This window comes from Corythoichthys intestinalis, chromosome 5, assembly GCF_030265065.1.
Source record: "Corythoichthys intestinalis isolate RoL2023-P3 chromosome 5, ASM3026506v1, whole genome shotgun sequence".
Classification (NCBI taxonomy): Eukaryota; Metazoa; Chordata; class Actinopteri; order Syngnathiformes; family Syngnathidae; genus Corythoichthys; species Corythoichthys intestinalis.
Genome location: NC_080399.1, coordinates 6,268,189 through 6,284,744, shown reverse-complemented (window position 1 = coordinate 6,284,744; position 16,556 = coordinate 6,268,189). Strand labels below are relative to the sequence as shown.

Here is a 16,556-nt window from a genome sequence, read left to right as displayed (position 1 = left end):
GCGTTTTTAGCCCTGATTTAAAAGAGCTAACAGTTTGAGCATACTTCAGACCTTCAGGTAACTTGTTCCAGAGGTGAGGAGCATAATAACTAAATGCTGCCTCACCCTGCTTGGTTCTTGTTCTTGGAACATGCAGGAGACCGGTTCCAGACGACCTTAGGGGTCTAGATGTCTCATAGGAATCTAACAAAACAAGCATGTATTTTGGTCCAAGGCCATTAAGTGCTTTGTAGACGAGCAGTAGTATTTTATAGTCTATCCCTTGACTCACTGGAAGCCAGTGTAGCGATTTCAAAACCGGTGTAATGTGATCCAGCTTCCTTGTATTTGTGAGGACTCTGGCTGCAGCATTCTGTACTAGCTGCAGCTTCCTGACTGATTTTTTTTTATCAAGACCCGTAAATATACCGTTGCAATAGTCCAATCTGCTGAAAATGAATGCATGCATAAGTTTTTCCATGTCTTGTTGAGTCAGAAGCCCCTTAATTCTTGCTATATTTTTTAGGTGGTAATAAGCAGATTTAGTGATGGACTTTAGATGGCTATCAAATTTTAGGTCTGAGTCAATAATTACGCCAAGGTTTCTGACTTGATTTGTAGCTGTAAGTGATATTGTGCTAAGGTGCCTGCTTATCTTTGACCTTTCCTTTTTTGGCCCAAAAATGATCACTTCTGTCTTCTCCACATTTAACTGGAGAAAATTCTGGCACATCCATTCATTGATTTGATGAATGCATTTACTCAGGGAGACTAAGGGACTATAATCATGTGGGGACACAAAAATATACAGTTGTGTGTCATCTGCATAGGTGTGATAGGAGAGGTCATACTGTTCCATAAACTGAGCTAAGGGAAGCATATAGATGCTAAATAAGAGTGGTCCAAGAATTGACCCTTGAGGGACTCCACACGTGAATTTGGTTCGTTCTGACTGATGGTTTCCGATTGACACAAAGAAATCCCTATCATGTAAATAGGATGTGAACCACTGAGCAGACAAATCTTTGACCTTAACTCACTGAGTGCTAATGCTAATGCTTTCAGGAGCTAGAGTATCTTTATTATTTTTGTAAATTACTCAGTAAAATCTACGAATACAAACCATGAACAATAAATAGTCATATTTCCGAGCAGTGGCGTTACCAGGATGCCAGGTATGGGTGGGATTTAGTCTTACCTGGCGGGGGGGGGGGGGGGGGGGGGGGGGGCGGAAAAAAAAAAGAAAAATACAGTGTAGGGCTACTGCACCGTAAAACATTTTTGTTTTCTCCTTGAAATAAATGTTGTGATTTGGTCTAAACAAATAAAAGTTGATTTGATTTTGACTTAGAACACATCCATAACTGAACAGTATGGACATACAGGTGACAATGTTGTTTTTAGGTAACCTATTGTGGTTCCTCGATTTTATTATTACTATTACAGTTATTCTTTGTTCTGCAGCCCCTTTGAGCTCAATTTGACCCCCTTAGAATGCTTCAAAATGCACCAGAATCGGCTGGCAGGTCAAGACAGGTGCAATCTTTGATACCGTGTAAAGATGAATTCCAAATACACTATGTAGCGCCCCCTAGCAGTCATTCTTTGTCCCGCCGACGCTTTGAGCCCTACTTTGACCAGTGTTGTTAATCTTACTCTAAAAAAGTAATTAATTACAGTTACAAATGACTTCTCCCAAAAAGTAATTGCGTTAGTAACTCAGTTACCTGAATGTAAGAGTAATTAGTGACTTGGCAAAGTAACTGGTGATAATTTTCATGTTTAAAAAAAAACAACAACAAAACAGGTCACACAATGTGAAGTTTAAAGGGTTTTTGGGACAATTGGCCCTAGCCCAATTCTTTACCCTTACCTAGACACAGGGGTATTACGCCGTTAGTAACGCCGTTATATTCTAACGCCGTTATTAACAACACTGACTTTGACCACCTCAGAATGCTTCAAAACTAACCAAACTCAATGGCCAGGTGAACACTGGTGAAAACTTTGATAAAATGTAAAAAAAAAAAAAAAAAAAAAAAAAAAATCAAAATATGTGTAAATGTGTTTAGCGCCCTCAAGGAACAAGAACAACATTTAATTTTTAAAAATTTCTTTATTTTTTTTTTTTACGGTGAAAGAGGTGGTAAGAACGGAAAGGTTAAAACTTAGAACACGTCAGTACTATATGAATGGGATACCATACGCAGTGCCCAGACTGCCGTTAGTACTACATCCAGTTTTCTTTGGGTGGGCAGAGCGTGTCCGTGGGTGGGCACTGCCCACCTCCGCCCCCACCTGGTAGCGCCCCTGTTTCCAAGTCTGCATCTTTGCCCTGCAGACACCTTAATTTTCCTGAAAACATTTTTGTTTTATTCTAGTCCAATATTTCCTCTAATTTTTCATGTGTCTGAGCAGACACACACGCTCCCTGAGCACACTGCGGACCACAGTGAGCAACATCAGATGTGTACACAGTGGCAACACACCGATATCAGCAAAGCTGTGGATCATAGCAAGTTACATGGCTTATTAAAAAGATGATATAACAGCAGCAATTTGCATTAGTTTACCTTTAATATAATTGCTATGGTCCACTTAAAATAAAAAGACCAAAATCTAGTTGTTCATCAGATGTGTACTATGTTATATGTAAGAGTCCTGCTTTAAAGTGCGTATGACACCAAAAAGCATGTTTATTTCATATTTCACGCGGTGCTTGATGCTCCTGAATGAAATGTACCACTCAGATGTGTGTGGAAGCGATCGTTTTATATATTCAATTATTGAAAGCCGCGCCATGAAAATAAGTGACTTCCGGCTTAACTCTCGGGTTTAGGACGAATGCGAATGTGAAGTCACCTGGGTCAGCATCTCACAATACAGCATTGCTTTATAGCGTGCAGATGGACTGCAGATTCAGCTGATTTTGCGGATGAATTCATTTATTTTTCACATCACGCCAGCCAAACGGCTGCAGAAAATTGTTGCTACACCAGGGAGAGGCGTGTGAGCTTTTGTGGATTTCAAAAGGTTCCCGTCCAGATATTGGTCAAAACAAGCCCTACTACTGTAGCACAATTGGACTTACTTGGAAGTGAGTAAACATCATATTTTGGCATTTTTTTGTCAAATACTGGGATCATGGCACACGTTTTAATACAGAGGTGGCTTGCATTTTGTGGCTGATTGTCCACCTAAAATGCCACTTAGCCGAAAACCGGCTTCTTGACGCACACACACCCCCGCTGGGAGAGCGCTATACTCGGCTTATTGCCCTCTTCGTGCGCACGGTGTTCTGTCAAATTTTCAACCCCATCAGATATTGGCAAGTTTGTGTTAAAAATGGCCGCGAATATAGCAATTACAAAGTAAACACTACAAATTTTCTTTGAATAAAGGACTATTTTCTTACGTTTGATCGTGGAAGGAAATGTAACAAAGTTCTCCTCAAGACACATCCTGCCATGTTAGCTGCACAAAAACTGCACGCCGCTGTCTGTTTACGTCTTCACCATGTAGTAAAGCATTATTTTACGCCGTACTCAGGTTGACCATGTGCCAGCTATGCGCTCCTCCGATGTCGGCTGGTTTTTCCGGCGGTACCCTCCAGCTGCTTCCCCGGCGAGCTCTCCTGTCCGTAGTAGGGGAACAAGCTGTAACTTGCTCGCGTGGATTGCCACAACCCAGCCGCCGTGTGAAATAAACCGGGCTAGTTTTATGTGATTTTTCGCTTCGAAAAGCGAAAATAAGACTGAGGCGTCACTCGGCTCGGGTTAGCATGTTGGCTAGCTGTCACGCCTCTTGGTTTGCTTACATTCTCCAAAGCCGGGGCAGGGAAATGACAAAGGCCTGACTAACAACGGTGGCATAAAATATCGTTCGGAGGGTGCGACAGTAAAGGTGGCGTCGACAGTTTTGACTATTATGGAGTAATTTTGCCATGTCGTACTGAATAAATACATTTTTATTATTTCATATTCAATTGAGCACAAGACATTTGTCTTGACCATACCATTTATTTAGCAATTGGGGAAAAATGCTTCGATGATAGGCTCCAGCACCCCCGCGACCCTCGTGAGGAATAAGCGGCATGGAAAATGAATGAATGAAAAACAATATCCTGTAAAAATATTGGAGTAGAGAGACTGAAACAATGACATTTTGCGGCTCTCTTGAACTACTTGGTATACTGTGTTTTGATTGGTCAAGTTGGTCTTAAATTGAATTTAAAATGGCATAATAAATTGAAAATTGAACTTGCATTGACCTGGAGGAACCCTCTCAGCTAACCTGTTGGAAATATTATTGCAAGTCTGCGTATCTTGTCATGAGTCAGTCACTGCAATCGTACGGGTGTAACCGTCAAAACAAACACTCTTGCAGTAGCCAAGACTGACATCAGTCTCTAGCTTACTTCATTTGTGGCATAGTTGAGGCTTTATGTTAGAACTCTGAGAAGATATGCCTCAGGCCACGTTGCTGTTTGTGCCTGAATTCAGTTTGGAGATTGGCCAAGACAAGACTCTTGTACAGAGGATTTGAAGGACCATGAACTTCTTTGTGTGGTATCTGTAAACATTAGCGCACATATGAATAGAGTGGCCTGAAGGGTGTTTTTATTTCCTTGTGGATGAAGAACGCTGAGAATAACGGAAAGATGTAGGATGTAGTGAAAGCTAAACAGTTGAGCGAAAGATGTGACAGTTTTGTACACAAGAGTGGATGAATATTGCAGGATATATACCATTACATTAAAGGGACAATATTTAAGATTGGTGGACAAAAATAGTACTGCAACCAGGATCAAAATATTGAAGCGCACAACATCCACCTCCCTCCCCTTTGCCCTGATAGATACTGTAAGTGCTTCACAATACAGAATTGTGCAATCATACCAATGTTGCATTTCAATCAGAAACTAGAAAAGGCAATTTCTGGAAAAATTGCGTGGGTAGCTTTTTTGTGCTGGTCAGTATACTTGTAGTACAAGTACTGTATATGCAAGTACCCACACTTGTAGGACACGCAAGTACACGTACTTTTAGAACACAGAAGTACATGTAGGTACACATACTTGTAGTACAGGTACACATACTTGTAGTACAGGTACACATACTTGTAGTACAGGTACACATAGGTACACATACTTGTAGTACACGAGCACGTAGGTACACATACTTGTAGTGCAGGTACACGCAGTTACACGTACTTGTAGTGCAAGTACACGCAGTTACACGTACTTGTAGTGCAAGTACACGCAGGTACACGTACTTGTAGTGCAAGTACACGCAGGTACACGTACTTGTAGTGCAAGTACACGCAGGTACACGTACTTGTAGTGCAAGTACACGCAGGTACACGTACTTGTAGTGCAAGTACACGCAGGTACACGTACTTGTAGTGCAAGTACACGTAGGTACACATACTTGTAGTGCAAGTACACGTAGGTACACGTACTTGTAGTGCAAGTACACGTAGGTACACGTACTTGTAGTGCAAGTACACGTAGGTACACGTACTTGTAGTGCAAGTACACGTAGGTACACGTACTTGTAGTACAAGTACACGTAGGTACGCGTACTTGAAGTACACGAGCCTGTAGGTTCACATACTTGGAGTACACGTAGGTACACGGACTTGTACAGGTACATACAGGTTACACGTACTTGTAGTACAGGTACACGTAGGTACGTACACGTGCTTGTAGTACAGATACTGTCACGGACCCGATAGAGGAGGACCACAAATGCGTCACGTTTTCAACAATTTATTGACAGGACCAGCAGGGCAGGTGAAAAGGATGGCAGCAGTACAGACAACGGCTCGGCAGAAGTCAGGTTTTCAAAAGCAAAAGGCGGGTCGAGTTACCAGGGCAGGAGAGAAGGCAGCAGTCTAACAGGTTCAGATTCGGCAACTACAGTCAGATTCAGAGAGCTAGGCAGGCAGGTAACAGGCAGGCTTTTCAGACAGTCTGACAGAGTGGAAGTGGAAAATCAAGGCTTTAAATACACAGGTTGATTGCTGAATGAAGCAGTGCTATTGGCTGGGCTGTGAGTAGGTGAACTGAGGACAGGTGAGGATAATCGAAGGCAATTAGGCAATGCTGCAGCAGGGGCTGAGACCATGACAGATACACATACAGTGGGGAGAACAAGTATTTGACACACAGTCAATGGGAGAACCCATTGGCAGTGTATCAAATACTTGTTCTCCCCACTGTAGGTACACGTACTTGTAGTACACGTTAAGCCCGAACGATACAGTATATAGTTTAAACATCGCCATCGCGATGTGCACATGCGCGATAGTCCCATCGCAAGGACATGTGATAGTTTTTTGGTTTTTTTCCCAATCCACAAACCTTTGTTCTGCTCCATTCGCTCGCACAGCCTCCCTCACCCCCTCTCCCAGCTCTCAGTCATTGCGGCACTTGCTTATTAAAGTTAACGATAGCTTTGATCTGGCCAAAGAAGCCGACTTCACACAGGCAGCAATCTGTCAATCATCATTTAACTTGTTAAACCAGTTTCTGCAAGGAAGCGTGGGCTGGAAGGAATGTGTGTATCTGTGGGGGGGGAATATATTCAAGACGAATATATACATCCAACATACGGTACATAAGTACTGTATTTGCTTATAATAACAATAAATCAACAAGATGGCACTAACATTATTAACATTCTCTTAAAGCGATCAATGGATGGAAAGACTCGTACTTCTTAAAAGATAAATGTTAGTACAAGTTATAGAAATTTTATATCAAAACCTCTCTTAATGTTTTCGTTTTATTAAAATTTCTAAAATTTTCAATCAAAAATTAAACTAGTAGCTCGCCATTGTTGATGTCAATAATTACACCATGCTCACTCATGTTACTAACCCATGAAATCAATTGGACCCAAGCGCCAGCAGAGGGCGCCAAACACCAAAAAACAAGTAACAAGTGGACATTACACTGTACTGCCATTTTAATCTGTTTGAGCGGGGCATGTGCGTTAATTGCGTCAAATATTTTAAAGTGATTAATTTAAAAAATTAATTATCGCCCGTTAACGCGCTAATTTTGACAGCCCTAATATATATATATATATGCAGTATGTATATATATATATATATATATTTTTTTTTTATCATACTTTTGGGAAAAATAGTGAGAAAAAACATGTCATATATGTATCTCTTTCCAGTGCTAGATCTGAATAAATACATTGAGCACACACACACCCCAAAAAAAAAAAAAAATTGAGGGGGGGTGTCGTATGCGCTACTTCGCGGTTTTTCACTTATCGTGGCTATTAACCGCGAAAAACGATGGAAGACTGTACACTGTGGTCATGATGAGTCATCCAAAGTCTTTCCAAACAGCTATTCAAGTCATCTAGTAAAATTTTCTTTTTAAAAAATTATATATATATATCTATATGTTAGGGTTGCGTGAGCAAGAGAGGATCCCGGAGCAGACACACAGGGGTGAGATGCGTGCTCTTTTTATTAGTGATCACAAAAGTGTGGCGAGGGCTGGTGACTTGGCTCGGGGTAGTTGAGCTGGCGTGAGGCAAGGGAGCTCGGAGGGAGACAGGCGTGGAATCCGACAAGGGGCGCGCAGAGAACAGGTCCTGGAGCGAGAGAAAAAAACAAGTCGTGAGCCGGTGATCAGAGGAACGTATCTAAGCAATGCGAGAAACAACTGACGGTGGAACCAGACGAGTTGATCGGGCGACGAGGTGGAGCGTCTGCTTGGCTTTTAAGGCTGGCTGATGTTAATTGCCCTCAGGTGTGGCCGCTCCACTCGTCTGACCTGTAATCAAGTAAAAACATGCACACCTGCTGGAGGTGGGCATGTCTCAAAAGGAAGGGGAAGAGGACCTAACAGGACCCCCCCCCCTACGGGCGCCACCTGGCGCACGACGAAGAGCCCCGGGATGGGCACGGTGGAAATCCCGGATGAGCACGCGGGACAACACCCACCGGGCCGGGATCCAGGACCGCTCCTCCGGGCCATAGCCCTCCCAGTCAACCAGGTACTGGAGCCCCCGGCCACGGCGGCGAACATCCAGAAGCCGCTCCACCCTGTAGGCCGGATGCCCGTCGACCGACAGAGGCGGTGGAGGGGGCGGAACAGGGGGGGCCAACGGACTTGTGGAAACCGGCTTGACGTGGGAGACATGGAACGTGGGGTGCACCCGGTAATGAGCAGGGAGCCGAAGACGCACTGCGTTGGGGTTTACCACCTTGATGACCTCAAAGGGGCCTACGAACCGGGGGGTGAGCTTCGCCGACTCAGTCTTCAGCGGCAAGGACTTCGAAGAGAGCCACACCTTTTGACCAACCGTATAGGCCGGCGCAGGTGTGCGGCGGCGGTCAGATTGGGCGCATGACTTCTCGGAGGCCCGTAGGAGCGCGGAGCGTGCCTGTTCCCAAACCCTGGAGCAACGATTGATATGCGTCTGGACCGACGGAACCGCAATGTCTTGTTCCTGCGTGGGAAACAATGGAGGTTGGTAGCCCAAGGAGCAGAGGAATGGGGACATACCGGAGGAGGCGTTTGGCAGAGAGTTGTGCGCATATTCTATCCACGGAAGCTGGTCGCTCCAGGTGTTAGGACGGGCCTGTGTGGTACAGCGGAGGGCCGCTTCGAGCTGCTGGTTCGTGCGCTCGCATTGCCCGTTTGTTTGAGGGTGGTACCCCGACGACAGACTCACCCCGATACCCAGTGCAGTGCAAAATGCTCTCCAGACCTGAGATGTGAATTGCGGTCCTCGGTCGGAGACAATGTCTGCTGGGATGCCGTGTAAGCGGAATACATGGTGAGTGAGCAAGTCTGAAGTTTCCTTGGCCGAGGGAAGCTTGCGAAGGGGGATGAAATGGGCTGCCTTGGAGAATCTGTCTACCACGGTGAGAATGACTGTGTTACCTCTGGAAGGGGGGAGACCGGTGACAAAATCCAGAGCGATGTGTGACCAAGGGCGGCTTGGAATTGGTAAGGGGCGGAGGAGTCCAGAGCTGGGCTTGGTGGAAGTTTTGCTGCGGGCGCAAACTGTACAGGCGAGGACAAATGACCTTGTGTCTTCCGACATGGATGGCCACCAAAACCGCTGGCGCAGCACGGCGAGTGTCCGTCTGATGCCGGGGTGGCAGAAGAGGCGGGACGAGTGTGCCCACTCCAGCACCTGGGAACGTAGGGACTCGGGAACAAAGAGATCAGACTGAGGGCCCTCTCGGGGGTCCGGGTGCTCACCGTGGGCTTCCTTCACCATTCCCTCGATCTCCCACTCCATCGAAGCAAGGAAACAGGTCTGTGGGAGGATGGGTGCGGGCTCTTCCCTTGGTTCGCTGGCCTGGAACTGACGTGAAAGGGCATCTGGCTTGGTGTTTTTTGAACCTGGGATGTAAGACAGAGTAAAGTTGAAACGGGAGAAAAACATGGCCCACCTCGCCTGTCGTGGATTTAGTCGCTTGGCTGACTTCAGGTATTCGAGGTTCTTGTGATCAGTTAACACAAGGAAGGGTTGCGATGTTCCCTCCAGATGGTGGCGCCATTCCTCCAAGGCCAACTTGACTGCCAGGAGTTCTCTGTCTCCGATGGTGTAATTGCGCTCTGCAGGAGACAGTTTGCGGGAGAAGAAGGCGCATGGGTGAACCTTACCATCGGCAGGCCTCCGTTGTGACAGCACTGCCCCCACGCCCGTCTCTGAAGCGTCAACCTCTACAATGAACTGAAGCGATGGGTTAGGAGGGGCCAATATAGGTGCCGAAGTGAAACGGGCCTTGAGGTCACTGAAAGCGGAGCCGGCAGGATCAGACCAATGGAATTGTGTGGCGGTAGAGGTGAGGGCTGTGAGGGGAGCTGCAATCCTGCTGTAATTTCGGATGAACCTTCTGTAATAATTGGCGAAGCCGAGAAAGCGCTGGAGCTGCTTTCTGTCAGAGGGGCGTGGCCATTCCAGGACTGCCTTAACTTTCGCTGGGTCCATTCGCAATTGGCCCTTGCCAACGATGTAGCCAAGAAATGTGGTCTCGTTGACATGAAACTCACATTTCTCAGCCTTTACAAAGAGTCTGTTCTCGAGAAGACGTTGGAGAACTTTATGGACATGATCTTTGTGTTCAGAGGGGGTGCGTGAGAATATCAGGATGTCATCAAGGTAGACCACCACAAATCTGTTGATGAAGTCTCGGAGGACGTCATTAACCAAGTTCTGAAAAACTGCAGGGGCGTTAGTGAGGCCAAAAGGCATGACCAAATATTCATAATGCCCCAGGGGCGTATTAAATGCAGTTTTCCACTCGTCCCCCTCTCTGATGCGGACGAGGTGATAAGCGCTGCGCAGGTCGAGCTTTGTGAAAATCGTAGCACTATGGAGGGGGGTGAAAGCGGAGTCCATGAGTGGAAGAGGGTACCTATTCTTGATGGTGATGTCGTTTAGGGCTCGGTAGTCGATGCAGGGCCGCAGGCCACCATCCTTCTTGCCTATGAAAAAGAAGCCTGCGCCGACCGGGGAGGAGGAGGGACGGATGGTGCCAGTGGCCAGGGATTCGGAGATGTACTTCTCCATCGCCTCCCTCTCCGGTTGTGAGATGTTGAATAGCCGACCCTTGGGCAGAGCAGCACCAGGAAGGAGGTCGATGGCGCAGTCGTACGGACGATGCGGAGGGAGCGACATCGCACGATCCTTACTAAAAACCTGCCAGAGCTCGTGGTAGCATTCCGGGACAGTTGAGAGGTCTGGTTGCTCCAGCTTCTGAGCGGGACAGGATGGCACTAGAGCAGATTTGAGACAGTTAATGTGGCAGAACGGACTCCAAGCGGTTACCTTGGGAAGGGACCAGTCTATGGTGGGATTATGTTTCTTGAGCCAAGGTAACCCAAGGACCAAGGGTGTGCGGGGACTCACAAAGACTAGGAAAGTGCTCACCTCTTGGTGGTTGCCTGACAGGAGCAGCTTGATGGCCTCAGTTTTCTGATCCACACTGAAGAGGAGCTGCCCGTCGAGTGCAGTGGTCCTCAATGGCACGGGGAGCGGGTGCGTAATCAGCCCTAGTTGTGCCACGAGCTCTTGATCAATAAAGTTCTCGTCTGAACCGCAATCAACTAGGGCATCTACCGAGCGTGACTGGCCCCGCAAAGAGAGGGTAGCTGTGAGCTGCAACCGACCCGAGGAGTTGTGTGACATGTGGCTTACAAGTAGCGTCTCTACTGGTGAACCTGGACGCACTGGGCAGCTACGCAGAAAATGACCACTTTTCCCACAGTAAATACACAAGCGTGCGTCAAACCTACGCATGCGCTCCTCCCGAGACAGCCTGATGCGCCCCAGTTGCAGTTGCTCGGCGTCTACAGCAGGGGGCGATATCGCGGGTGCAGCGCCTGTGGCCTGGAGAGGAAGTTGACGTGGAGCTGGCCGACGGAAGACAGTGGAGGGGGGAGGCATGGTGGTTAACTGTGTGCTATGCTCTCTCTGACGTTCGCGTAAACGATTGTCAATATTGATGGAAAGTTTTATGACAGCGTCCAAGGAAGATTGTGCATCACGGGCTGCCAATTCATCTTTGAGGCGTTCATTAAGACCGCGGACGAACACCTCCTGCAGCGCCTCGTCATTAAAGCGGCTTTCAGCCGCTAACGTCCGGAACTCAACTGCGAACTCGGCGACGCTCCGAGTCCCCTGGTGAGCAGACAAGAGCCGCTTGGCGGCTTCTTTTCCACGGACTGGATGATCGAATATTTTCCTCATTTCCTCCGTGAAACGAGGATACGTGGCACATACCGGCGAACCACTCTGCCACACTGAGCACGCCCAATCCAACGCGGTGCCCCGCAAACAGCCAATGAGGTAGGCGATTTTTGCTCTGTCTTCGTGGTATGTGGACGGCTGTTGCTCAAAAACTAAGCTACATTGCACCAAAAAGGCGCGACAAGTGCCGAGATTGCCGTCGTAAGGCGCCGGTGCGGGCACGTGAGGCTCTCGGAAAGTCAACGATGACGCCGGGTTATTTGTGGGTATGTGGAACGGAGGAGTAGCGGCGTAACGTGGTGCTGGCTCGGCTAAGCGGGCTTGAGGCAGTGGTGTGAGCTGCTTTTGTATGGCTTGGAGTGAATGAGTGATGTCCGTTACCTTATGGAAGAGCGATTCTATGGCCTGGTGGTGGTCAATGAGTGATGTAGGCGAGCTGGCGAGGTTGTCTGCGAGATCCATTATGGCCCGATCAAACTGTTAGGGTTGCGTGAGCAAGAGAGGATCCCGGAGCAGACACACAGGGGTGAGATGCGTGCTCTTTTTATTAGTGATCACAAAAGTGTGGCGAGGGCTGGTGACTTGGCTCGGGGTAGTTGAGCTGGCGTGAGGCAAGGGAGCTCGGAGGGAGACAGGCGTGGAATCCGACAAGGGGCGCGCAGAGAACAGGTCCTGGAGCGAGAGAAAAAAACAAGTCGTGAGCCGGTGATCAGAGGAACGTATCTAAGCAATGCGAGAAACAACTGACGGTGGAACCAGACGAGTTGATCGGGCGACGAGGTGGAGCGTCTGCTTGGCTTTTAAGGCTGGCTGATGTTAATTGCCCTCAGGTGTGGCCGCTCCACTCGTCTGACCTGTAATCAAGTAAAAACATGCACACCTGCTGGAGGTGGGCATGTCTCAAAAGGAAGGGGAAGAGGACCTAACATCTATATATATATAGATATATATATAGATATATATATTTATTTATTTATTATTACTATTATTTTTTTAATATCGGAATATAATATCGCAATATATTGCAAACCCCCCCAAAAATCGCTGCAATAGTTTTTTCCAAAATCCTTCAGGCCTATTTGTGGTACAAGGGCACGACGTGCATTCATATCCTTACTAAGCCTACGGACCTCTGAAAACCTAAACAAAGACAAAACTATCTCGTAATTGGCGGAGGGTGGTACATCCGTCTGAGTTTCGACTTTTAAAATTGAAATTGAAAATTTGAGAACCGTGTTATAAGTATTTCCAAAAATCATTTATCTTTAATGTCTATTGAAATATCCGGACCATTTAATGAATAACTGCACATCTTGCATACTGCCCCTTTAATATCAGGTCAAATTTTTCATTCTCACCCTTTGTATTCGAAGTGTGTGTACCACACTTTGGATGACAATTACGAAACTTGTAACACATTGCCTTACTTGCACAAACACACGTCATAAATCCTTGGCTTTGACTGCTGCAAAACTCAGTGGCTGTCTGCGTAGGGCCCATTAAAGCCAGATGAGCTTGGTTATGCATAATTTGTGACATTCTCATTTTTTTCCCTCCTTTTAAATATGCGATGACACAGTTTGTTTCATTTGAGGTCAGGTCTGCTTGCCATGTGCAGCGAGAGTGCGCAAGGAAACAAATACGCCATATGGCAGTTGCGCAGTAGATACAAACATCCACAAATGTCACATACAAGCAGTGAAGTAACTAATCAAAGTATCTGTCTGCAAAATGAGGGTTTGAAGTGATAAGAGCGATGAGCTACTTCTTTTCAAACCCTGGTTACTTATTTTAAGATTTTAATTGTGTAATTTATGGTTAAAGCAATCAAGCACATTGTTTCGGAAAAGTTAGAAACATGTTTGTGTGCAATCCGGTTTAAGAGCTTCACAATTGCAACTCTTTGTGGGATTACGCTAGATTACAGTTGTGCGTGATCTCAGATTATTGGATTTTCCTCTTGTGTTGGGCCGCGTGTTTATTTGTTCCCCAGATCAACCGTAACACACCCGGATGAGCCCCTGACCAGTGTGAAATGATCTCTTTTCTTTTGTTTTTTGATCCCTCAGAGAGAGTGCGCCAACTTTGTCAAAGTGCTGCAGCCGTTCAACCAGACTCACCTTTACGTGTGTGGAACGGGAGCATTTCACCCTGTATGTTCCTACCTGGAGGTCGGCAAGAAATTAGAGGTATGTTTTCACAGTTCTTGAAGCCTTAAAAGTAGGGGTGAAAGTGGGCCAGAACGGTCAGGAACGCAGTTCTGGTATAAGATTACGGGCCGGAACGCTGCTCCGGTACACCATGCTTTGATTCCAAAAATAAGACGGCAACTGTCAAAACGTTATGTAAACAAAAACAAAAAAAATGCTAATCTGCCACACATGCATTTCATCTCCAAGAAGAAAACAATCTACCAACATCATGTTTACATACACAAGTTTTAACAAGCATCATAAAGTGCTTGTGTAGCGTAATCCGTTTTCACCGATATTTATTATTTATTTTATTCCGCAGACGGCATGGAGGTTTCCCCAGCTGCTGCAGTTATCTGAATCTGACAATGATGAAAAAAAAAATTGATGAAAAAAAAGAAAAAAAAATTGAATTGATGCGACAAAAAAGGGCAATGCAACATAAAAAGGATCAAATCTTTCAAAGCAAGGATAGAGTTGAGGAGGCTTATTTATCATATTTAGTTTTATTTGCTCTGATGGGGAGGTTCAGAACATCTTAGCTGTCAATGTGCACTTTGGATTTATATTTGTTCATTTATGTTAGGCTACTTATTCATTTCCTTATGATTTAAAAACTTCAATGTTTGCGCAATCTTCGAAATATCTTCTATTTCACTCTGCATAATATAAGTCATTTCTACTTATTTTTCTGAATGTATGTTACATATATCTTTATTATTCTAAAAAAAACAACAACAACAAAAAGCAAAAGTAAATGTTTACATTAATTTCAATTTTAATATACATCCTATGTTCTTAAGTAGTTAAAATTGAGATATGACATTTAGTATGTGAGGAAATGAGGAAAAATAAAAATTAGGAGATGGAGGTTGGGATTATTGCTGTTTTTGTTAACTTTTATTTTGCAAATCATTGAAAAAATAAGATTTTGAATGAAAATCAGTTTCTGTAGGTGTTATAGAAATAACTGTGCCAAAACAGTTTTCTTTGCATTTCAGTAGCGGTATGATTTTTTTTTTTTTTTTTTTTAAATGATCTATGTGCAACAAAAGAACAATTGGCTAACTTACCTAGAAAACGTCCACTAGCTTAGATGCTATAAAATGCTAGTTTTTTTTTTTTTTTTTTTTTACAATCCTCTTAACAAATGGTTCAGACACATATTCCCGCAAAAAAGGTCTAAATATACCTTTAAACTAAATTATGAATGCATTAAAAAACATTAGCTCAAACAAAAACTAATCTTATGTTGGTCTTACCAGGGAGCAGTTGGATTCATCCATGTGAAAAGAGGCAGACCAGACGGCAGTGTATCCACCCTAATCAATAAAACTACATGCAAACACTTTCAAAATTAACCGTTACAACGCTAATTAAATGAATACTCGAAGCAACAAAATTTAATTTGAATATTTTTTTCTAATCAAATACTTGAGTAAATCGATTAATCGTTCCAGCACTAAAATAAATGAATAAACTGAATTTCTGCCTCCATGGCAACCTTCACATCGGGGAGTTCCGGCAAGAAATTCTAGCCACTTTCACCCCTGTTTAAAAGTTTAGTAAGTAGTCTACTCGTCAGTGGCAGACTTGGCAATTTTGGGGCCTAAGGCAAACATATCCAGGGGCCCTCTTCATGGGTCAGGGGTTAAAAAGGTGAGAAGGGTGTGGAGAAAATATGTTCCCGTACACTAGGGCTGTCCTAAACGACAAATTTTCTCCTGATTAGTCAGCCGACTAGTTTTACGATTAGTCGACTAACCTAATAATTTTCTTTCTTTTTACTAATTTAGCAAAGAATTTTTTGTTGACGCTCATTAATTCACAAAACCATTTTGGAACACTTAAATTATTTATTAAAGTACAGATAATCAAGTAAATAACAATAATTAATCACAAATAAACAATGAGGTTAAATGCTGATAGCATTTACTAGTGCAAAAGAATGGAAAGTAAACTGATTCAGAACTCTGACTTTGCCTTTCCAACATTATTCAAAACAATTCTTTAAAAAAAATTCTAGCATTATTATTATAGTATACTACTATACATAATAGTAGTATAATAATTATAATAATTATTCATTGTCAATCATATGTGTCATAAAGAGTGTTATTTGAAAGGTATTCTTAGTGTAGAATCTGTATTCTGTATTATTTACTCAACATATTATAATATTAATTCTGAAGTATGTGCGAATAACACCAGAAATCGTTATTTATATGATGAACATGACGTGCTTTTATTTTAAAATGTTCACCAGAGGTACGTTCGCTAAACCGCAAACCAAAAGCTTCACACTCCGTAAAAAAACATTCCTCATCATCGCTTGTGGTGTCACCAATCGATTACAATTTTTTTTCGTTAGCAAATGCTGTTAACCAGCTGTTGAGTGTTATTGGTGACGCTACACACAGGGCTTCCTTAGAAGTGGAAGTGCTGCGTGGACACTGTTCAAAATCAACAATGGCAAGATGACAGACGATTAGCCATGGCCAAATGTTGTTGTTCTACGCAAGGTAGTTGACAAAAATTCTCCTAGAATCTTAATAAAGGTCTTAAATACAATTTTGAAAGGTCATAACAATCTTTTGTACGTTTTGTGCCGGAATCGATGTGGAATGGGTCTTAGATATGATTCATT

At 44.4% G+C, this 16,556-nt stretch overlaps 1 protein-coding gene across 2 annotated transcripts in view; it reads left to right on the top strand.

Annotated features, from left to right (window-relative positions):
- The window catches only part of sema3ab (sema domain, immunoglobulin domain (Ig), short basic domain, secreted, (semaphorin) 3Ab), a 69,028-nt gene that overhangs the window by 31,400 nt on the left and 21,072 nt on the right, over window positions 1-16,556 (top strand). The window contains exons 1-2 of one of the 2 annotated variants that reach the window (XM_057837240.1): window positions 7,411-11,816; window positions 13,787-13,906. Coding sequence is in view for 1 of the 2 variants with exons in the window: in XM_057837239.1 (XP_057693222.1) it covers window positions 13,787-13,906 (120 nt within the window). In the remaining variant the exon portion in view is untranslated. Of the gene's footprint in view, window positions 1-7,410; window positions 11,817-13,786; window positions 13,907-16,556 lie in introns of those variants that run through there. The other variant, XM_057837239.1, reaches the window with a different exon arrangement.